The 24,170-nt window shown below is 41.8% G+C and overlaps 1 protein-coding gene across 1 annotated transcript in view; it reads right to left on the bottom strand.

Moving 5' to 3' along the window:
• The window catches only part of adamts16 (ADAM metallopeptidase with thrombospondin type 1 motif, 16), a 226,589-nt gene that overhangs the window by 81,472 nt on the left and 120,947 nt on the right, over nucleotides 1–24,170 (bottom strand). The window contains exons 11-12 of the mRNA XM_080216078.1: nucleotides 20,737–20,832; nucleotides 8,590–8,738 (exon numbers count right to left, since the gene is read on the bottom strand). Of these exons, the coding sequence (XP_080072204.1) occupies nucleotides 8,590–8,738; nucleotides 20,737–20,832 (245 nt within the window). The remainder of the gene's footprint in view (nucleotides 1–8,589; nucleotides 8,739–20,736; nucleotides 20,833–24,170) is intronic.

Genomic DNA, 24,170 nt, shown 5'->3' with positions numbered 1-24,170 from the left:
CTAAAGGTTTTTAAAGTTTTATTTTTGATCTGTCATTGTGATATTTTTGTATAAATTTTGATATTCACGCCCATTAGTATTGAATACGACAATTTCCAAAACGTGAAGTTGTGTATGAAATTCATTTCAAGAAATAATTGTTGGGATACAGAAATAAGAAAGTTGGTCCTTTTTGCACACCCACCCTCATATTCACTCTTTGTTAAGTTCTCAATGATCAATTCAACAATTCCCAAACATATCTGAGTTCCTAGATAATCTTTTTCTGCATGTTGTTTTTATTTTTTTCTTACTTTCCCTTTCAGTCTTTTTGTCCATTCTTTCTTTCCTTCCCTCTATTTTTCTTTCTGTATCTAATTTAGCACTAACTTACCCAATTTATTTCTCCTTTGTTCAACCGGTCTCTTTTTCTGTTACTAAATTTTATTGGTTAAGGTGATAGTCCTTCGGACAAGTCTTTCCTGAGCTTCCAGATACTATGACATAGTTATATCATTGTCACTTGACATTTCCAGCAATTTTCAAAGCACGTAAGGTGTATTTTGAACGGTGAGGATAAAAATCTAATTAATGTGATTTGAATCACACAGTGCAAAAGAGGCCCTTTGGCCCATCATGTCTGCACTGACTTTTTTTTTCCCGAATTGTGCACATTTTTGCTCTTCAATATCCCTTTGACTATCGTGGGTCTATAATAAACACCTAAAAACGTGGTTGTCCCTTTTTTATTCCTAAGCCCTACCGCAAAGCTTCATTTGATGCCCTCTCCAAGATATCATCTCTCCTTACTGCAGAAACTGACTCCTTAACTAATAATGCAATGCCTCCTCCTCTTTTACCTCCTCCTCTGTCTTACCTGAAGATTCTATATCCCGGAAAGTTTAGTTGCCAATTGTGTCCTTCCTTCAATCATATCTCTGTGATGGCTACTATATCACACTTCCACCTGTCAATCATCGCCCTCAACTCATCAATTTTACCTGCAATAATCCTTGTGTTAAAGTAGAGGCCATCCAGACTGCCCTTAGTTCATTGAGGTTAATACAGCTGCTGCTCCCTCTGGCTTGTTGTTTTACTGTATGATTCTATGCCCTTATTTGCTAACAGTCTGTATCTCCTTCCCCTGCCAAATTAGTTTAAACTCCTCCCAACAGCACTAGCACAACATCCCGCAAAGATGTTAGCCCCATTCTGGTTCAGATGCAGACTGTACCACTTGTATAGGTCCCACCTTCTCCAGAAACAGTCTCAGTGATCCAGGAACCTAAAACCCTCCCTCCTGCACCAACTCTTAAGCCACACCATTCATCTGCACTATTTTCCTTTATCTGTGCTCACTAGCACATGGCACTGGGAGCAATCCAGAGCTTACAACCTACGAGGTCCTACTTTTTAGTCTACCGCCTAACTCCTTGAATTCTTGATTCAAGACCTCATCCCTCTTTCTATCAGTGTCATTGGTACTAACATGTACTATGACCTCTGCTCATTACCCTCCCCCTTCAGGATGCCCTGCAGCCAGTGACATCCCAGACCCTAGCAACTAAAGGCAACATATCATCGTGGAATCGTGTCAACAGCAACAGGAGCACCTATCTGCATGCTTGATTATAGAATCCCCTATTACTATTGCCCTGCTCTCTTCTCTCCCTGGATACACTGCCAGACAAACTTCCTGCTGGCACCCCGCACTGGAAATGTGCCTAGTCTTTCATATGGAGCAAGAAGAGCAAACCACAGCTTCAAACCCTCCTGTCATGACTAAACCCTGTGAGATGTGGCCATTCCAGCAATATTTTTGGCTGTTATAATTTCTGAAATTCTACCAAAGAGGAGGCTACTGTGACTTGCAAACAAAAGTTTCATTGTAGACTCAATTTGAGCTACAAAATGAAAAATGTGTCAGCAGACCCACTGGTGAACACCAAATTATTTACATAAACTATTTTAATTTCAACACTGTTGGGAAAATATACTAATAAATAAGTTTCCACCACAAAACTTCTTTGACTGTTCTAGTGAATAGCATAGATGAGAATCATAACTTGGAGATTTTTTTATGTACTCATTAGATTTCTATGGAAGAGTAACTAAGGTTCAGGAAAGAATGGCCATACTTTTTAGTAGTAATGGTCGTGCAGACAGAATGAACTACATATCAATTTGCCATATCATGAGATATTGCAATTAAATATTCTATATTGTAGTTTCAAGATGGTTTCCAATGATTTCTCAACATTTGAGATTCTTTGACTTGTTAAATTGTCTTTGGGGGAAAAAAAAACTGAAGGTTTATAGATATTCTGAGAATAATACCAAACCAATACAAGAACTATTATACAGTCAGCAGTGGAAACAATGAACTCATAGAGGTGCGTGTCTGAACAGAATATCAGTTCTTCTGTGACTATAACATATGGGAGAAGGAAAATCTAGAGGAAGTAGTTTCTATTTAAAATAATTGTATCACCTCCCTCTGGAAAAAGTATAAGAATACATGCACATCTACTGCAGTATTGAAATAATGCTGCACTTATCATTTCGCTGAGACCTGAGATTTCAGATATCCTTCTCTGTTTAATTCTGTTTGATGCTGGTTAGGAGAAGTCGTCCAAATATTTTTATGGTTCCACTAGTCTCAATAGGGCTCATTACTTTTGGGCAGTAGGGAAGCTTATCAGAAGTTCTCTGGCCTTGAAACACCACATTACTGCCTGGCTGCAATTGCACATTTGGGCCTCAAATATCTTCCTGGCACTGGGCAACTCCAGATTGGTTCAATTTTGCCAGCCCTTACTGAAATAAACAAGGCTGCTCGAGGATGTAAATACTCCCTCCCTAATTGCCATCATTAGTGGAAAGCAGATACAAAACTATACGCCCACATGAAAAAAAACACAGAACTTACTCATGGTACTAACATCATTTATAGTTCTATTGACTCTCATCCAAACTGAGATTTATTCTTCCTATTCGGCACAGTTCTATAAAAGCCAAACCTTACTTTGATTTCAACTGCCCTTTTAGAACAGCTCAACTTTCCCTATGGTACATACGTTTGTCCTGGTTGTACTTGAACGATTTTCATTTTACAGTGAATAATAACCGGTCAGTCAAATTTAACATTTAATAGCTTTCCATATACTAAAAATACAGCAAACTTAATCACCGTCATCCATCAAATACTTAATGTCAAACATGTTTTGGAGGCTGTTAAAGGTCAATAACATTATTTAAGTGCTGCAAGAAATCTCAGAAGATTATAGGGTTGAAAGTCATTATGGATATTGAAGGACAAGGCTATATATACAGTGATTTGAAAATAGGGTTGAGAATTTTAAACAGGTAAAGGTAGATTCAGCTGAAGTAACCTGAATGATGGAGAGCAGCTAAAGCTGTTGGTAAAAAGTTAACTGGTACAATGTCAAGGTCAGGAGGAGAGAGCTTTCAAACAGCTTACTACGCTACATTCACTTGCACTTTAGTCAGTGGAACAGTGCCGGGACTGGGTGGCTTAAACAGCTGAAAAAATTTGACATAAGTCTCACCTGTACTATTCCATCTGCCCCATGGAGAATGGACTACCACATGCAATTGTTGTATAAATTCATCATTATAAAATTCTAAAGTGGCTTGATGCTGATTAAACACAAAAATCAAATGCTTTTCTTTCAAATGCTTTCAAATGCCTAGAAACTGGGCATTTACAATGGATCTACATGGAGCTGTGTTTCAATATTGGCTACGCTGATAAATTGGAGTGCGCAAGTTCACTCCGCTAAACTTCCTACAGTTTCCAGCTTTCTGGAGCTGGGTTAACTGCATTGTTACATTTCTTCTTCATTAGCTCTTACACCACTTGAGAGTAATTAACTGATTATTATTGCAGGAGAATCTTGATTGATTAGGTATCTTCCATGAAGCTAAAAGGATCTGATGGCTCTAACCCACAAGTAAAAAACTGAAGTAAATAGCAATTTTGCTATTTACTTCAGTTTTTTACTTCAGCTATTTACTTCAGAAAACAAAGAAAAAGATGACCAGAGTAAGCTTTTGGTATTGAAGAATGGAAAATCCTAATGAGCTATCTTATAGGGTTCCTCCATCAGCTAGACGTGAAATGTACGTCAGATCTTACTTGAGGGTTCCATTAAATAAAGACAATGAACATAGAGCCAGATTAATTGGAAACAATTTATGGCTAAACCTGTTAATTGAGAATCTCATGTCTTAATCCTCATTGTTAAATGGACTTCTGCTGTCAGACATGAAACACTTCAAACTAGTTTTGCAAGGCCTCAGCTTGCAGCCTGCTGTTCTTTATTAATTATTTGTCAATTCAATAAAATTCCATCATCTCCTTTGCTAAGTTGGATAGACTTTCTGGATTCACAAACTATTGTACATCAAATGCCCTCAACCACTTGCATGTGTCTTGTGATTTGCTTGTGAATGATTCACCACTGATCATTGATCAAAGGTCAATGTTCTGTCATAGGCTTGAAGATTATACACCTTACACTGGATGTTGTCTCTTAATCTACTCATTCAGAAATTCAACCTACTCAACAACAAAAAATACTGAACAAGAATTTCCAATTTATACTTCAGCTCAGGAGAAGCTACCTAAGTATGAGAGGGAAAGAAATAGCAGGATATGCTGACAGGGTTAGATGAAGTAGGGTGGGAGAAGGCTTGTGTGGAGATTAAATTATGGCACAGACCAGTTGTGATAAGTGGCTTGTTGAACGCTACTGGCGGGATTTTTCTCCCATTCCATGACAGTGGAAAGTGGAATGTGCTCACTGGTAGTGGGATATTATGGTCCTGCTGTTGTCAACAACAACAGTTCCTGGGAAACCCACAGCAGGGGTATGCCATTGGCAGGACCATAAGATCCTTCCAGCATCAATGGCAGTAAGATTGCAGCATGCATAATTCAATGTAAAATATTTTCTCTAAGGCGTCAAATGACTTATTTTCACTACTCAAGAGTAAAACGAAAACCTCTATCTTCTGGCATCGCCGTTGTTTAAGAAGGGTGCCAGGCAAAAGGCGGGGAATTATAGGCCGGTTAGTTTAACGTCTGTGGTAGGTAAAATGTTAGAATCAGTCATTAAGGAGGAAATTGCGAGGCATCTTGAAGGGAATTGCTTGATAGGGCAGACGCAACACGGTTTCATTAAAGGGAAGTCGTGTCTGACAAATTTACTGGAGTTCTATGAGGATGTGTCTAGGGCGGTGGATAGAGGAGAGCCGGTGGATGTGGTCTTTCTGGATTTTCAGAAGGCGTTTGATAAGGTACCTCACAAGAGGTTACTGCAGAAGGTCAGAGGACATGGAGTTGGGGGTAGGGTGTTAGCGTGGATAGAGGATTGGTTGTCAAATAGGAGGCAGAGAGTGGGGGTCAATGGGTGCTATTCGGATTGGCGGTTGGTGACTAGTGGGGTGCCCCAGGGGTCGGTGCTGGGGCCTCAGCTATTTACCATTTATATAGATGATCTGGAGGAGGGAACCGAGTGTAGGGTGTCGAAATTTGCTGATGACACCAAGATTGGGGGAAAGGCAAATTGTGCGGAGGGTGTGGAGAGTCTGCAGAAGGATCTAGATAGGCTGGGCGAATGGGCCAGGAAATGGCAAATGGAATTTAATGTTGGCAAGTGTGAGGTGGTCCACTTTGGTAGGAAGAATGGTAGGAAGGACTATTACTTACGTGGCGAAAAGCTGCAGCAGGCGACGGTGCAGAGGGACCTCGGGGTCCTTGTGCATGAGTCGCAAAAACCCAGCCTGCAGGTGCAGCAGGTGGTCAGGAAGGCGAATGGGATGCTGGCCTTCATAGCGAGGGGGATTGAATATAAAAGTAGGGAGGTCTTGCTGCAGCTGTATAGGGCATTGGTGAGGCCGCAGCTGGAGTACTGTGTGCAGTTTTGGGCGCCGCACCTGCGCAAGGATATTTTGGCCTTGGAGGGAGTGCAGAGGAGGTTTACTAGGCTGATACCGGAGTTGAGGGGGTTGAGCTATGAGGAGAGGCTGAATAAACTAGGCTTGTACTCGTTAGAGTTTAGAAGAATGAGGGGAGATCTCATTGAGACGTATAAGATGATGAATGGGATGGATAGGATAGAGGTGGAGAGACTCTTCCCGCTCAAAAAAGACAGTAGGACTAGGGGGCACAGCCTCAAGATAAAGGGGGGGCGGTTTAGAACGGAGTTGAGGAGGAACTTCTTCACTCAAAGGGTGGTGAATCTCTGGAATTCTCTGCCCGTTGAAGTGGTGGAGGCTGCCTCGCTAAATATTTTTAAGAAGCGGGTTGATGGGTTTTTGATAAGAGAGGGGATTAAGGGTTATGGGGAGAGGGCGGGAAAGTGGAACTGAGCCACGACAGATCAGCCATGATCTTATTGAATGGCGGGGCAGGCTCGAAGGGCCAGATGGCCTACTCCTGCTCCTATTTCTTATGTTCTTATGTTCTTATATGTTGAGAGAGAATTAAATAGTTTAAAACGAAGTAAGGTTTGACCTTTTTCTCATGGTCCAAAATGTCCCAGGTGCTGAGTTTGCAGACAAAGATAATCAAGTATTGTACTCTTACAAAGAAGAATGAATAAAAAGAGGAATGTTAGAGCCTCCCATCTAAAAATTGGAGTACAATAGCTGCTCATAGTGAAACTTACTGACTTCGGACAAATCAACAATACCAATAATGTTCTTAGTTTTCTTTTATCAAAAATGTGATAAAATATCATCATTGGAGGGAACACTAGAGTAGCCACCTTAACAAAACTGTCAAATATTTTCTATGGCAGAAGAAGCGACGCCAAATAATTCCTTCAGAAGTTTGAAATTTTAATCTGCATCATACTTGTTTGCTGGACAAGATACAAGGGGGGAGACTTAGCAGTCACATCTCATTTCACTAGAGTGTTCGTTTCAACTGGAATTGCATGTGGTGTGGGACTTGAGACAGCTGTGTTAAACAGTGGATATGACTGCAGTTAAGGTGGGGAAAACAGTGCCTGAAAGTCACTTAAAGACTTGGTTGGAAGTTGTGCAGTCAGCTTCACACCCATCTGACAATGCTGAGGCTCAGCAGATTTCTACCTAAAGTTGGAAAGACTGCATGATTTCTCAAGGATCTTAACACATTGTCTCATGCCATATGTGTCAGCTGTGAATGTTGCCTGACCAGTGCACCTTTCTAGGATTGGCCTGATGTGTGCTTCCTGCTTAAACCTGCTCACCTGGAGGCATGCATTTCTTAAAGCCTGCTTGTGAACAGACTTGCTCTCTGATCAAGGTAAATTGAAATCTTAGGACTAATTCTCAACTTTATAGACAAGTAAAGCATTAAACTTCGACTTAGTAGATCACTGAAACACAATTGTAAAAACAAAATTAAAGACAGGCTCAGCTTCCAACAACATGCCAGTAGGTATGCAATGTTTTTAATTTATATCGTTGCTATAATTTATAAAATGTACAATATAACATTATAATGTTATTGTTCCAATAAATTGTTAGAAATATCTGCATTATTAGTGTAATTATCTTTTTTGCTTGTTACTGGACACTGCACGGAGATGAGATTGCTCTAGGTAAACAGAAAAATCACTGAACTTCTTCACATTTAACTTAACATTCCACGGACTAGTTTAGATTACATTATGGATTTTAATTCATGAATTCAGACTAAATTTATTTTTCATTTTTTAAAGCTTTCAGAATTTGTGTTAAAACACCTGAATTGCTCAATTAAGTTGGGGATATTTTTGATCACACCCAGGCATAGGGCCCATACTCACTGGAAATCACTTAACTTCCTTAAACAGCTGGAAATGATTTGCAGTTTTTGAAGAAACTAGAGCAGCTTTAGGGACAACTATTCTTTTAGCTCTCCTTTTAATTGCCAAGATATTTTACATGTATGCTGAACTGGTCACAAAGAAGTTTAAGATCTGTATTACTTTGTTAAGTAAAACATCAAACACCTGAAAATATTTCTCACTAGTGAATGATTGTGGGTTACCAGAAACAGGGTTGAGGTTTAAGCTACAGATGTTTCACTTGTCAGTTTGCACTAACCTTTGCAATGTTGCACAAGAAGGTGCTCCTCACCTTCTGCCATAACTCCACTTTCAGCCACATATGCTGATTCTCCAGAGGCTCCTGCATAACTTGCGGCAAACAATTTGAGTTCCACTTGGGATTTTCAGACCAAGTTCTCAGGATTGAATCATAGAATCCCAACAGCATAGAAGGAGGCCATTTGGCCTATCGAGTCTGCACCAACCACAATCCCACCCAGGCCCTATTCCCTTGACCCCTCATTTATCCTGCTAATCCTCCTGACACTTGGATCAATTTATCATAGGTAATCCATCTAATTCACACATCTTTGGAGCGTGGGAGGAAACCAGACTACTCAGAGGAAACCCACGCAGACACGGGGAGAATGTGCAAACTTCACACAGATAGTGACCTGAGGCCGGAACTGAACCCGAGTCCCTGGCGCTGTGAGGCAGCAGTGCTAATCAATACTGTGCCAGCATGCCACCAAAAAAAAATTGACAATATAGAGCATTCCTTTACCTCGGATTTGTACACTGACGTTCTCTGTTGGTTACTCCTCCCCCACAGGTCCTTGAACAAGGTGACCACATCGACCAGCTTGACCAACGACCATTGATAGGTTTTGGTCCCGAGTCGCCATGTTTCACACACTGCCCACGACGGCACCACTGTATCACAAAACAAAAAAGTAAAATTGAAAACTGACTAAATAATTACATTGTTAGCACATTTAGCGATAAGTTCTGATTACCTTGTGTATTATGCAAGCTATGCACATTAACTAATGTGTTATTTAATGTATTATCAAATCTCCTGCAATTTTCCTTGCGCAAGTCAAAGATATGGCTTAGAAATTGGATCTTATGTTGATTTCATGGGTGTGAAATGGGCATTTAACAGCCCAATACGGTGGCTGAAAATGCTTTGGCTGTTATAATGCCAAGGGCTCCTCTGTGTGCTTGCAGGGTCCATTCCAAAAGAAGGCTTTAGGCTCCCCAATTGCACAAGCAAAGCTTAATGGTTGCTCACAGGCCCTGCCTTTGTAAACCTGATTGTGCATAATCACAGCATGTGCCTGCACACAGTGGTAATTTTCATCAGGCACTTGCCAGCTAAGCGCACAGTTCTTAAAGAGTTTGAAAAAGAAACTACCTTATCATGGAGTCAGGAGTGGTAGAAATATTTCCCAAACTCCTGATTTTCTCCTTCTCCGCCTGAGTTTTAAGAACATAGACTGATATCAGAATGTGTCAATTCTGATCCCTCCCAGGACTGCTGAGCTGGCTCTGAGACAGTGAATGTCAATTTGAGCCAGTAATAATGAATGAGGTCAGTGGAACAATTTGCTGCAGTCCTGTGGACCTCTCATTAGTAGTGTGCAGTGTCTGCTGCATTAGGATCATGCTCCAATTTGGGCACAATCCAAATTCTAGGCCATGTTTTCTATGGATAGTAAAAATTTCATCGAGTGATGCATTGCACCCCCTTCATCTGATCTCCTTTCATCTTTCCTCACTTTTTACCATCCTTTTCAACATATTCATATCTGCATGTGTTATGACGGTGTGAGTTGAGCACAAATTATATTAGTCTTTAATTTCATTGGCTGATCAAATATATATATTGAACTGCCAGAAGGAGACTTTTAACAAGCAGACTGAAGCTGGCTGCCACAAGTCACCTGACATCTGGGATTACAAGTGGAACTGTTTCTGGAAGATTCCAATTAAGAAATGCCACATCATCCTTCTATGGCACTTTTACGCCTGCTGATGTCAAAAACTGCTTAAAAAGATTTACAAACATTGCACTGGCCCTCATGTTTGTATTTCTTCAAAGTTACCTCTCAAGTGGAAACAGAAAGTCTACTGGGACAACAGCTATGTGGAAGGTAGGTGTTTTCCCTATCTCATCATGATAGATGATGGATCATTCAGGAGTTAATGGCTGATGTATTAAGGAACACAATCACTTAGGCCCTGGGACAATAGCTACTAGTCTGTCCAGATGTGAGCTACTCAATTACTTTCTGAATTCATTGTTGAAAGAGAAATCACGTGATTGAAGTAACCATTTTTGAGTGTTTTTTATTGCAAAATGCAAGCTGCTAAGCAGAAGTCTGGAAGAAGGCTGCCAATGGAGCAGTAACAATCTCTCTAAATGGTTAGGCAGAGACATTTAGTAATTGCCTCAACCCTGGCAAATTTCATAAAATCCTATTATGGCCAGGCCCAGCATGGTAGAACTGAGGGGTAATTTGTACCCCATCTCACAGAATGGTACCACAATTCCCCAATCTCTTACATCATTGTACCATCTTGAACTCTGTGGCTGACCACCTCTTGTCCTTCATGACTGATACCTGACCCTCTCTGCTTGACGGCTATTGCACCATCTGGATGGCTGCTACAATGAAAATCCCATTTTTCCGAGCACTTTCTCATGAGGCACGAATTTCTGGATTCCTACTACCTGCCTCAAGGATGAAAATCCAAGCCTTGTCCTCCATGCCGCACCTGCAGTTATACTCCTCTACCACTAGATGGAACTTCACACTTTCCAATTCCCCAACTTGGAAATTTTCAGAGGTTGCCCTCACCATTGTGCTGATTCTTTGGCCAAGTCCTTATGCTAAGTGGGGGCTTAACATTTTAATTTCTTCACTGTAGTTTTCAAAATAACATTCTCTCTCTCTCCATTTTAGGGATCTTGCCGTCTTTAGCCTCCTGCCTCTCCTCTCTGTAAAAGTTTAAATTCCCCATATCTAGTCATGGTATCGATATTATAGGGGCCATCTCTTTTCTAAATGGTGGTTTGAAATCGCTGCCATCTTTAAATTCACCTAATTTATTTTCCAAAAACTGAAAACAAGATTACACAGTCGTTAGCACTGCTGTCTCATAGCGCCAGGGACATGGGTTTGATTTCTGGCTTGGATCATTGTCTGTGTGGAGTCTGCACATTCTTCCCGTGTCTGCGTGGGTTTCCTCCGGGTGCTCCAGTTTCCTCCCATAATCTGGAAGATGTGTGGGTTAGGTGCATTGGCCGGGCTAAATTCTCCCTCAGTGTATCCAAATAGATGCCGGAGTGTGGCAACAAAGGGACTTTGACAGTAACTTCATTGCAATGTTAATATAAGCTTACTTGTGGCACTAATAAATAAAGTTTGTGATGTTTGTAAATCCAATTGAATGTCATGCCTCAAGGATATCCTAGATAATTATATTTCGGACTTGTCATTATTCCCATTTGCAACTGACCATTTAAAGAGCAGGTGTTGCAAAAGTTGAACTCTAGAGCAATTGCGCTTAGACCATAAACCAACTAGAAAAAAGCAGGGCATTTGCTCATACTCAAACAATCCTGGGATGCCATTGATCCATGCAGCCTAACTTCAAGTAGTGCTGGCTTGCAAACACCATGAATGGTTCTGAAGACAACACTGTTTGAATAGATCTCTTGTGCAAGTGGATGGAACCCCATATGGTGTCGTGGGGGTACGGAGGACTGCGTGTATAATCAGTTGGTTACTGGCGTTGGGGGAAGAGGGGTGCGGTTTAGATCTTTCATTTTTTTGCCCAGAACTTAGAAGTGCTTTTAATTCTTCTAAATAACTCTGGACATCCATCATAATACAGTTAGAACCACAGTTTGCAATTTAGATCACATTTCGTGATAGTTCACAGCGCAAGGCAATTGTTCAGAGAAAGTTCACACTTCTGAGCAATTGTCTTGCAAACCTTTACCTGCCAAGTTCCAAGAGGGATTCCCCAGCTCATCTTCAAGATCTGCCCCCATAGTCCAATGCTCAATAACATTGGGAATTACAACCCAACAGCTTTTCAAATTCACTGTCAGTGCTTCACTGTCAGGCATTTAGTCCCTGATTGAGCAATGCAGATTTCGGAAGTGGGGAATGCTAAAAATTATCTCCTGCCTCTGTCTCCAACCCTCTTGAAACCCCCTCCACACCCCGACCCATTCCCTCATCCAACTCCAGTCACTCTTGTATCCAGGGATCCAGCAGTAATTTTTGGCAGGGCCTTACCAGCAGAAACCACTGCTCCCAGTGACGCCAATGGAGAACTGTCAGTCTCTGATTGACCAACCTTCCTTGGGCAAGATTTTAACTGCACTGAGGCTTAGTTGCATGAAAGGCCTAACACTGGCCAGATAAGTGCCTCAGGCCACTTAAAGCTCATCGGGCCTCCCCCACAGAAAAGAAGCAGAGCTCCCCCCTATAGGGGCGGCACGTTGGCACAATGGTTAGCACTGTTGCCTCGCAGCACCCACATTCAATTCCGGCCTCGGGTCAGTGTCTGTGCAGAGTCTGCACATTCTCTCCTCTGGGTGTTCCCGTTTTCTCCCACAGTCCAAAGATGTGTGGGTTAGATGGATTGGCCATGCTAAATTAATACTAGAATCAGGGGAGTTAACAAGGTAAATATGAGAAATTACAGGGACAGGTTCTCGGGTGGCATTGTAATCAGTGCAAACTCGATGGGCCGAATGGCCTCCTTCTACAATGTAGGGATTCTATGATTCTACAACACTCCAGCCAGTACAGAAGGGGGAAAGAACTCTATTTGTTAGCGCTTGATACTGGCCTATGTCCTGGTTATTGCTTATTTTATATTTATCTCGTTTTATTCCTCTTAAGACACTCACACATTTATCACAATCTTTTCACAATGCTGAGTTTCACAGAAAGCAGTTCCTTCACATTTGGAAACTCTAATGGAAAATGAGTACGTTAGGAAATGCATGTGGAAGGTTGGAAAACCACAAATTCACTTCAAGCCTGATATAAAAATGGAAGCCAACACTAATATTTACTTCTCTAATACTTTTCTAATAACACAAAGATATGCTTACCCATGTTACTACTTTATTAAGTTAACCAGAAGAGAATAGGTTAAAGAACAATCTCATGTCTCAACAGATGCTTTACATATTTATCAGTCACGGTCCACATGGTCTCAAACATCAGCTGTATTGGCATCAGTTCAGTGTGTTTTGTTGAAAGCCAAGTTGTGAAATTTCCAAGTTAATAAAGTGTACAAATTTCTCATCAGATCACAGAATAATACAACGTTCACAGAATCAGACAGCACAGGAGGCAGTTCAACCTATTGTACCTGTGTTGACTTTGTGTTTTTTTTTCAATAAATAGGCAAGAACAAATATGAGGTAATGCTCAGAAGTTACCGTTTATAACCTGAATGTTAAAAATAATATGACGGCTTTGGCCAAAGAGACAGCGGATATTCATAAACTAAGTGCAATGTATCCAAGTTTGCTGATGACACCAAGTAGGAAAGTAAGTTGTGAAGAGTTTGCAAAGGATTTCAATAGGTTCATGGGTAAGAACATAACAGATAAAATAGAATAGAACATGTGGGGGGGGCGGTGTGTGTGTGTGGCGGGGCAGTGTGAACTTGTCCAGTTTGGAAGGAAAAATATAAAAGGAGAGTATATTTTTAATGGAGAAATGTTGATTTTCATCCGGGTGTCCTTGAACTTGAATCACAAATTTACGTCCAGCAAGCAATCAATAAAAGCAAAGGGTATGTTGGACTTTATTACCAAGGGAGTGAGGTATAAAAGTGAAGCAGTCTCACTGCAATTGTACAGGGCCTTGCTGAGACTACCCTGAGAGTACTGTGTATAGTTTTCGTCTCTTTAATGGAGGATTTGCTTGTCACTGACGCAATGCAACAAATGTTTACTTACCTGATTTCTGGGATGAAGGGATTGCCCTATGAGGTGAGATTGAGTAGACTCAGCCGATATTCTCTGGAATTCAGAAGACTGAGAGGTGATTTTATTGCAGCATGTAACATTCTTAATAGGGTAGATGCTGGAAGTCAAATAACCTCTGTTTGGGCAATCTAGGACACAGGGTCACAGTGTTAGAATAAGGGGTTGGCCACTTGCAACTAAGATGAAGATAAATTTCATTGAGAGAACTGCAAATCTTGCATTCTAGATGGAAAAAGATTTCTTTTATACAGAGAGAAATTAGATCTCAGTGATGCACAAGGCAAATACAAAGGGCGGGATTTTCCATTTGCACTCGCTCCAAGGTTGGAAAATCCCACTTGAGGACAATGCACCTTTGCATGAATCATGTCCCACCCACTACAAATTGTGTGGCAGACGAGACAGCAATATCCCGCCCAAACAGTCGAATAGTTCACTCCTGTTCAAATTGCTTCTGTTCTTATCTGCAATCAAGCCACACACAAATCACTGTTTGCCACTGTTCATACCTCCCCTTAGATTGTAAATGCTGCCCTTCTCCTGTGCCCACACCTCATTGCCCACCTCCACCTTTCCTCCTGCTCACATCTTGCCAGTCACTCACTCTCCTGGTCAACAACAATTTCCAGTCACTGTAGCCACACTTTCTCTTACCACTGAGTCACTTTAAATATTCAATGGGGGACCGTTGTCAATCTTGGAAGCCTTTTCTTCAATAAGCTGCCGAGGGGCACCCATTAGGTGTGCACAACTTGCAGATGTATCGATAATGAAGCTGATGCCAGACATTAGGTTTTCCTCAGGTTTATCCATTCAGATAAGCAAATTGCTCTGCATGCCCACTTTTAGCACAAACAAAATCCCCCACAATTGTCTTCCCATCAGGTTTCACTTTGGGAAGACTGTGTTCTGGAAAATGGTACAACACCCTAATGTTAGGCAGCATTCCACACACTTCACAAGCCTAACTGGAAGGTTTAGCAGCAATTGGATATCACTGAATCTTGACTGACTTCTTAATCTTTACTCCATGTGGATGACTAAATTTGACATTGTGTAACATTTCCATTAAAAGATTACATAGAATGGAGCGAAAGCTGAACGTCAGAATACATTATGGAGCTGATACAGAAAAATCAAACTGACAGCATGGCCACCAATGGTGGTATGATTAAAATCGAGGATGCTCAAGAGGCCAGAATTTGAGTGCAGATATCTTAGAGGGGTACAAAACAGGGCGAGAGAAGATAAGAGGCTAGGGAGGGTGAGACAATGAAGGCATTTAAAAACAAGAATGAGAACTTTAAAATCTAGACATTGCTTGACCAGAAGCCAATGAAGGTCAGCAAGTAAGTTGTGGGGGGACGGTGGGGGGGAAGAACAGGGGGTAGTTATAGATGGCACAGTAATTAGCAATGCTGCCTCAGTGCTGGGAACCAAGGTTCAATTCTGGCCTTGGGTGACCAGCAGTGTGGAGTTTGCACATTCTCCCTGTGGCTATGTGGGTTTCTTCCGGGTGCTCTAATTTCCTTGCAAAGTCCAAAGCTGTGTAGGTTAGGTGGATTAGCTTTGGTATATCTAGCTGTGGGGGATGGGCCTGGGTAAGGCACTCTTTGGAGAGTTGGTGCACACTTGATGGCCTAAATGACCTCTTTCTACACTGTAGGGATTCTGTGGTTCTATGATAGGTGAATGGGGCTTGGTGGGAGATAGAAAATGGTTAGCAAAGCTTTGACTGACCTCAGGTATATGGAGGGTACAACGTGGGAGACCACTTGGTAGTACATTGGAATAAGCAAGCCTTGAGGTTAAAAAAAAAGGGTTACAGCCACAATTAAGCTGAGGCAGCATTGAACTTACAGGAATGGAAATAGGCAGTCTTAGTGATGGCAGAAACATTAGGTTGGAAGTTCATCTCAGGGCCAACTCTGACAAAAAGGTCGCAAACAGTCTAGTTTAGTTCCAGACAGTCGGCAGAAAGAGGGATGGAGTCAATAGCTAGGGAACAGAGTTTGGACAATGGCTTCAGTCTTCCCAGTGTTTGACTGGAGGAAATTTCTGTTCATGCAGTACCATAACCATAAAATAAGTACTTCTGTATTTGTAGGAGTAAAATACCTCCAAGCAACCCTGGGACCACAGACGTACATCATATTTTGATAACCAGCCAACAAGTACTTGGCTCTACAAAGTGCTTAAAGTTTAAACCTGGCATAGATGGCTTACTAATTATACATCCATTTAGCTCATTTGTCTTTCATTTCATGCCAAGAAAAATCATTGCAGCTTTTGCATACAATTAACCTGTCACTTAAAAATTATAATCGTGTTGCTCGTAGCTAGAATTCTTATAAGTAATACAAGCACAGCAACACCCACTTTGATGTTTTGGCAACCTACCATTTTTGAGCATGACATCTACTTTTAAACAGCTTCTCTCAGGAGAATCTTGATAAATATATTAAAATAAATTATTACCTTTTTTTTTATAAGTATGACTTATTTGTAGGTTGATTAATCTTTAAAAAAATCCTCAGTTAAGTATCTTTGAGTTGTGTTCCAGTCAATGGAGATATCCACTAAAGGTACCTGGCCTCAGATTCAACCTCTTCTAACTTTGGAGCTTTTGACCAAAAGATGAAAATCTAGAACCAAATTATCTACAGAGCAACAATTACAGCACACCGACATTGATTCATGAGCTGATGCCAGCAACCACTAGATTAATATGTAATTACCACATAATCCCAATAGTTCGTGAAAACACAGGAAACTGGGATTAGCAGGGTCGGGGTCCATCTTTTTAAAAATGAGTAGGTTGCGTGTGTCCAGTTACCATAGAAGCATGTGTCTGTACATTGCTAATAAGTTAAAATAAACTTTAAAGTTTCTTTATGTCTGTCCTTAGACTGTAATTGTACAATGCAAGTCTAAAATGGATTTTAATAAACAGCCATAAACAGAAGTTGAATTCAAACACATTCATAGAATCATAGAATTCCTATAGTGCAGAAGAGGCCATTTGCCACTGCGTCAACTCTCTGACAAAGTATCTTACCCAGGCCTTCTTCCTTGCCCTATCCCTGTAACCCACACATTTCTCATGGCTAATCCATCTAACCGACACATCTTGGAACACTAAGGGGCAATTTAGCATGTCCCATTCACCTAATCTGGAAAAGTTTTGGAGCGTGGGAGGAAAGCGGAGCACCCGAAGAGAACTCAGAAACAGAGAATGTGCAAAATCCATACAGTCACCCAAAACTAGAATTGAACCTGGGTCCCTGGTGCTGTGAGGTAGCACTGCTCAGTTATTAAAAGAGAAAATGCTGGAAAATCTCAGAAAGTCTGACAGTATTGGTGGAGAGAGAATAGAGTTAACGTTTTGAGTCTGGATGATCCTTTGTCAAGCTGGCATGACTCTGACAAAGGACTATCCAGGCCCAAAGCGTTGGCTCTATTCTCTCTCTCTGCAGATGCTCTCAGGCCTGCTGAGATTTTTCAGTATTTTTAGTTTTTGTTTCAGATTCCAGCATCCCCAGTAATTTCAGTTATTCGGAGTTAGTTAGACACTTCAAAAATTTACGTTACTTTGCATTTTCAAGCAGTCACATGAATAGCAGGGGTAAAAAACTAACTTCAGCATAGGCGCAAAACAGACAGCAGCGAGTTTTGTCGCCTAATATACATTGGTATATAAAAGCCCAACTTGACTTTTGCCATCAACAGTTCTGTAGCGGCTTATAATGGTGAGAAAACTAAAAAGCTGTAGGTGAAAGCATCCTTTGCTATAAATATGCTGCAGGGTTTCTCCTGGTCTCCTCAATTACACTGTGACACCCTGGACTAAATTTTGCAAGACACTGCTCCAAGTGTAAAACCCTACTCCACAGCAGATCAAAGAATCCAGCTGCTCTCCGGACCAAACTTTCCAATCCCCTTCACTGTCCATTACACAATTTATCTTTATTCAAATTTGGCTCCTGTGTCATGTTCATAAAACATTTCCTGATCTCTTTATGGCTCCAATACACATTCCAGCCAGCTTACAATGCCCAGCAGGTCCTACTGTTTTCATCCAATTGAAAGCTCTGAATATGCCTAAGCATATCAACACTAATTTAATGCCATTAAGATAAAATTCATTTCATATATTCAACTCACTGAGAAAACATTCCATGAAATATAATCTATAATCATTTTACTTGTACAATAAAAAAACCCACCAATCAAATTCAAAAATACTGTTAATTGCAAGCACTTCAAATTCATTAAAACAATAATATTGTTTTTAGAAATTGTGAAGCATCTTAAAAACATATGGCCTTTTAATACAACTGCACAAAACTGAAGGGATGAACAATTTTCTGGACAATAAATAATGCACAGTTTGTTTAAAATTAACGTTGATTAATCTGCATGAGTATTAAGATACCAATCAAACCGAACTAGCAACTCAAGATTGGGCATCCACGAAGTGCGAAGAAGCAGCGGAGTCGTACCCCAGCACAATCTACAACCTCATGGCCAGGCATATCCCCACTCAACCATTACCGTCAAGTCAGGGGATCAACTCTGATTCAATGGAGAGTGCAGGAGGGCATGCCAGCATCAGGCTACCTAAAAATGAAGTGTCAACCTGGTGAAGCTACCAAACAAGACTACTTGCATGCCAAATAGCAAAACAGCAAGTGACAGACAGAGCTACACAATCCTATAACCAACGGATCAGATCTAAGCTCTGCGGTCCTTCCACATCCAGTCGAGAATGATGGTGGATAATAAAACAACTCTCAAATATCCCCATCCTCAATGATGGAAGAGCCCAGCACATCAGTGCAAAAAATAAGGCTGAAGTATTCACAGCAATCTTCAACCAGAAATGCCAAGTGAATGATCCCTCTCTGCCTCCTCCAGTGGTCCCCAGCATCTTAGATGCCAGTCTTCGACCAATGCAATTCACTCTACATGATATCAAGAAATGGTTGGAGGCACTGGATACTGAAAAGGGAATAGACCGTGATAGCACTCTGACGTGTTCCAGAACTTGCCACTCCCCTAGCCAAGCTCTTCCAGCAAAGTTACAACACTGGATCTACCCAACAATGTGGAAAATTGCCCAGGTATGTCCTGTACACAAAAAGCAGGACAAATCCAACCCAGCTAATTACTGCCCAATCAGTCTACTCTCGATCATCAGTAAAGTGATGGAAGGGGTCATTGACAGTGCTATCAAGCAGCAGCTCAGCAATAACCTGCTCAGTGACGCCTAGTTTGGGTTTCACCAGGGTCACTCAGCTGCTGGCCTCATTACAGCCTTGGTTCAAACATGGACAAAAGAGCTGAATTGCAGAGATGAGGTGAGAAAGTGACATCAAGGCCACATTTGAAAGTGTGGCATCACGAAGCCCGAACAAAACTGGAATCAACGGGTGTCAGGGGGCAAACACTCCACTGGTTGGGGTCATACCTGGTACAAAGGAAGACGGTTGTGGTTGTGGAGGGTCAGTCACCTCAACTCCAGGCCATCTCTGCAGGAGTCCCTCAAGGTAGTGTCCTCGGCCCAACCACCTTCAGCTGCTTCATTAATGATCTCCCCACCGTCATAAGGTCAGAAGTGGGGACGTTTGCCGATGATTGCACAATGTTCAGCACCACTCGCGGCTCCTCAGATACTGAAGCAGTCCATGTTCAAATGCAACAAGATCTGGACAATATCTAGGTTTGGGCTGGCAATTGGCAAGTAACGTTCGCATCATATAAATGCCAGTAACAATCACCAATAAAAAACACTCTAACCATTGCCCCTTGACATTAAATCATATAACCATCACTGAATCCCCCACTGTCAACATCCTCGTTGTTACCATTGACCAGAAACTGAACTGGACTCACCACATAAACATAATGGCTGCAAGAGCAGGTCAGAGGCTAGGAATACTGCAGCGAGTAACTCACCTCTCCACTCTCCAGAGCTTATCCGCTATCTACAAGGCACAAGTCAGGGGTGTGATGGAATACTCCCCAGTTGCTTGGATGGGTGCAGCTCCATCAATACTCAAGAAGCTTGACACCATCCAGGATAAAGCAGCCTGCTTGATTGGCACCAAATCTACAAACATTCAGTCCCTCCACCATCGACGCTTAGTAGCAGCAGTGTGTGCTATCTACAAGATGCATCGCAGCACTTTCCAAGCCCACGATCACCTCCATCTAGAAGGACTAGGGCAGCAGATACATAGGAACACCATGACCTGCAAGTTCCCCTCCAAGCCGCTCACCATCCTGACTTGGAAATACATCGCCGTTCCTTCGCAGTTGATGGGTCAAGATTCTGGAATTCCCTCTCTAAAGGCATTGTGAGTCAAACCACAAGGACTGCAGCGTTTCAAGAACGCAGCTCACCACCACCTTCTCAAAGGCAACTAGGGATGGGCAATAAATGCTGGCCAGCCAGCGATGCCCATGTCCCATGAGTGAAACAAAGTACATATCCCGGTGTCATTACATGTTGTATTGCTTCATGTTGAATTTGACCACAGATGCAGGTTAAATGCTACAATTAAGGGTGGTCATATTGATAAAAATTCTTCATGATTTCCAAATACAAAATTATTTTTAATTACTGGAATACCTACAAAAATTCAAAGAAGATTGAATTTACAGTTTTCTTGTAAATTACATAATAAATTAATGAATAATAGGTCTGGAATTCTTCAGCTGTTCACGCCCTGCCGACACTGCCAGAGAGGACAGAGATTTTAGCGCTCAGCCAAGTCTCTGTTCACTGCGACAGAATGGGAGAATCCCACTGGAGTGAACGGCCAACAAATCCTATCCTACATTTTAAAAGGTATAATTCAGAAGCTATTTATCATTGAGAACAGGAAAGGGTTACCTTACCCTGTTGAGCCCACAGACAGTTCCCTCAGCAGCTGGCATGAATTTTGTTTCACATCTTCGGCCAACTCTATGACACCACAGTGCTTTACAGATATCCTGAGGGATAGAAAATCAATTCGATTACAAGAATTTCTGTCAGAACAATCACTGATCATGAGTTATTGTTTTAAATTTCTATCTAAGGAGTAACAAATGCATTTTGGTATCAGCATTGCCAACGAACGCTAGTACTGTTGGAGCAGGGAGAAGCCAATTGGCCCAATTAAGGCCATCCATTTTTGTTGGATCAACTCAAGCTTCCCATCTTGTCACTATATCCGTCAGCCACTTTTCTGCTCAAATGTATCCAAAAGTCTCTAAAGTCATGTACTCAAGACTCATAGAATGGCTTCAGCGTAGAAAGAGGCCATTTGGCTAGTCAAGCCCATGCTGGCACTTTGTAAGAGTAATTTAGCTCATCCCACTTCCTGCAAACTTCCACATCAACTTCAAGACAATAATAAAGATACCAGTCTAGATTTTCTGCTACTGTATAGCTTAGATCAAACATCTAGGGGGCGATTCTCCCATCCCGCTACGTTGTTTCTGTAGATTTTTGCACGTATTTACGCTGGTAGTTTCAGCAGTGCACAAATTGGGAGATTCTTTTTTAAACTTATGCTCAAAGAAAAAACGATGGGATTGATTCCAGTTTTTATGCAAATTTGAAACTTAGGATATTTTTGGGAGAATTGCCTACCTATTGTTTTGCTGCAAATACACAGATGGTAGAATAAAATATTTGCATCTAAGTTTCATTGGGGAGTTTCCTTTTAATATTGAAAAAGTAGCATCTGATGCTGCTTTTGTTCCGAACTGCAATGTTATAAACATTGATTGACAAATTGGATCAATTGCCCAGTCGCCATGAGGTTTCAGTTCCTCTTTTCTAATTGCAATGCTTACAAAGCATTTGAGATGCATTCAACCACAAAGAGAAAGAAAACAAAGTTCCTTGCTACAGAGTAAGTGATCCAACCTGTCAACCATAGTACTTCAAAGGGGCCAGACACCAAATGCTAACTTTTGTAAACTAAAAAGGGGACTCCCCAGTGAAACTCAATCCCTGCAGCTGGACCTTATGAGAGAAAGCATGGGGTTCTCCCTGGTAAAACTGACACATCCTTTCTATAACAGCACTTCAAAAGAGGTCAATTCATATTTGGAGCTTGTGACATTAAACACGGCCAATCCCTAGCATGGGATGGAATGCTGTAGTGATTATGAGGGCTTCCAGGTGCCCGCAGGGCATGAATGTCAAAGTGGCCGGGGCACTTTGAAGGTTTTAAAGGACAGAAGCAATAATGAATATCTCATCCCAGAAAAGCATCTAAAATCGCATCCCGAAATCGCATCTCCAGGACAACAAGTACTAATGCAGCCTTGAGACCAGAATCCCAGGAGAGAGTCTGAGTTCAACCCCATCCACCAGCTCGAGCCTACTCAACCTCCAGGTCCTTTGAAGGGCCCTTCTCTGCAGCCTGGTAGTGGCAGAGCGGATCATGAGCACTGGATGTATCTCCCTGCCCACCAGTTATCAACCCACCCCCCACCAGACTCCAAAGTACCAGGTCAGGCTGTCACCGCCAAGGGACAGGACCCAAAGGGGTGACTGAGAAGGGCAAGGCCTTAGGGGACCCCAACTTGGAGTGTCTCTGGGAGGGGGTTTGAGACCTGTGGCTGGAGGGCAGGGGAGGGGTTGGGTCACCTTCATGGCTGTATAATGTGGGGGATGCAGGGGTGGGTGTGGGGGGGCAGGGCAGTGATCTGTTCTTTCAATGGTGGTGGGACGGGGGGGGGCAGGATGCCCCTGTGCTGAGGGATTGGGGGTACACCCCTTGCTAGTGAGCATTGCCACGTTCATTGTGGGGGATGGGGGGCTGTTTCTCAGTGTGGAGATTAGGGTACCCTTTAAAAATGGCATTTCGATGTCTGCAAAGCCAGGCTGGCCAGTGTATTTTAAGCTATGCGTATTTTTAAATGCTAAAGATAGGTGAAGTCCACCTGACAGGCGCTGCTAACGCCAGCGGGAAACACACAAGTTTAGCTGATAATATAGTAGGAGACCCAGAAATGGTGGACATCTGCACCCATCCATGGCACAATTCTTCTCACCTACATATGCCAGTCCATTACTATATGGTAACTGCAGAAGTCTTTGCAACACCTGGCATTTTAGCATCTGGCCGTGAGTGAACCCAGGCTTTTTTTGTAGACAGTTCTTTACAGTCATTGCCTGTTTAGTGTTACCTTGGCAAATGCACCCAATTACGAGACAATGGCAGTTAGTCATCATGGTATGCTTTCTTTCACAAGTGCCAATATTTTCATTGAGATACTTTGGAGAAAGCAACCCATAGGACAGTTAGTGAAGCATTCACAGATCTTAGTGTTGCTATCAGATTTGGTGTTGCAGCTTAATTTGGAATACGATCTTAGTCTACACAAATCTATTACAAATGCAATATACAGGTACCAGCAGATCATCATAGAGTGCCCCTTCTACACTCTGAAAAGCCTGCTATCAGTCATTTGGCCTATTTGTAAAAATGCCATAAAGGGAGATACCCATTAGAAAACTCATTCAGATTATAGAGTCAATTTTGAAAGAACAAATAAATGGATACAAAGGCTTAAGACATCCCAAGTATGAGCAAGACAAACTTAAGGAAGGAAACTAAGTAATAAATAGCTGAAATATATTTACCTTGCCATTACTCTGTCCTTTCCGTAATATCAGTAAGAAGTCTCTCAACACCAGGTTAAAGTCAATCCTGTTTGACTGTTCCAATTCTCTACTAAAGCTTCCAGGGCATTATTAGAAAATCAGAGTGTTTCCTCAGTCAACACTTCTTGCCTCGCTGTACACAAGCAGCTTTCAGTTGTGATCCACAATAAACAGTTCACCTCCCATTAAGAGGTGCATTTACCCCAGTCCAACGCCGGCATCTCCACATCATGGCTTTCCGTAATATTGCATATACTTAGCCCTGCTTGGCATCCCTGAATGAGCATTTCCTATATCCAACATCCTACACACCCGAATGGAGCACATAAGACCAAGGAGGAGTTTTAGAGAGGGACTTGATCATGACGTGAACATGGACCATTTCTACTAGTTCAAAAATCACGTTGATTTTGTGTCGATTTGGGGATTTAGGAATGGTACAGTACAGCTGTCAACTGATGTGACTGGAGCCCTACTGTAATTAAGTCAGAAAACCTGACCTCGTAGCACCATCAATAGCTGTTCGGGCCACTCAATATTTTAAGTACAGAATAAGTAAGAGAAGCTGTGACATGAAGTGTCATGCATTATAAAATGATTGATTTATACTAACTGAATAACCTTTTCTCTCATACAGGATTCTACTATATTTTGCCAGTGAGATGAA

The sequence above is a fragment of the Carcharhinus amblyrhynchos genome, chromosome 2 (assembly GCF_965287045.1).
Source record: "Carcharhinus amblyrhynchos chromosome 2, sCarAmb.v2.hapA, whole genome shotgun sequence".
In the NCBI taxonomy this organism is placed as follows: domain Eukaryota; kingdom Metazoa; phylum Chordata; class Chondrichthyes; order Carcharhiniformes; family Carcharhinidae; genus Carcharhinus; species Carcharhinus amblyrhynchos.
This window is presented reverse-complemented; position numbering and strand designations above follow the sequence as displayed.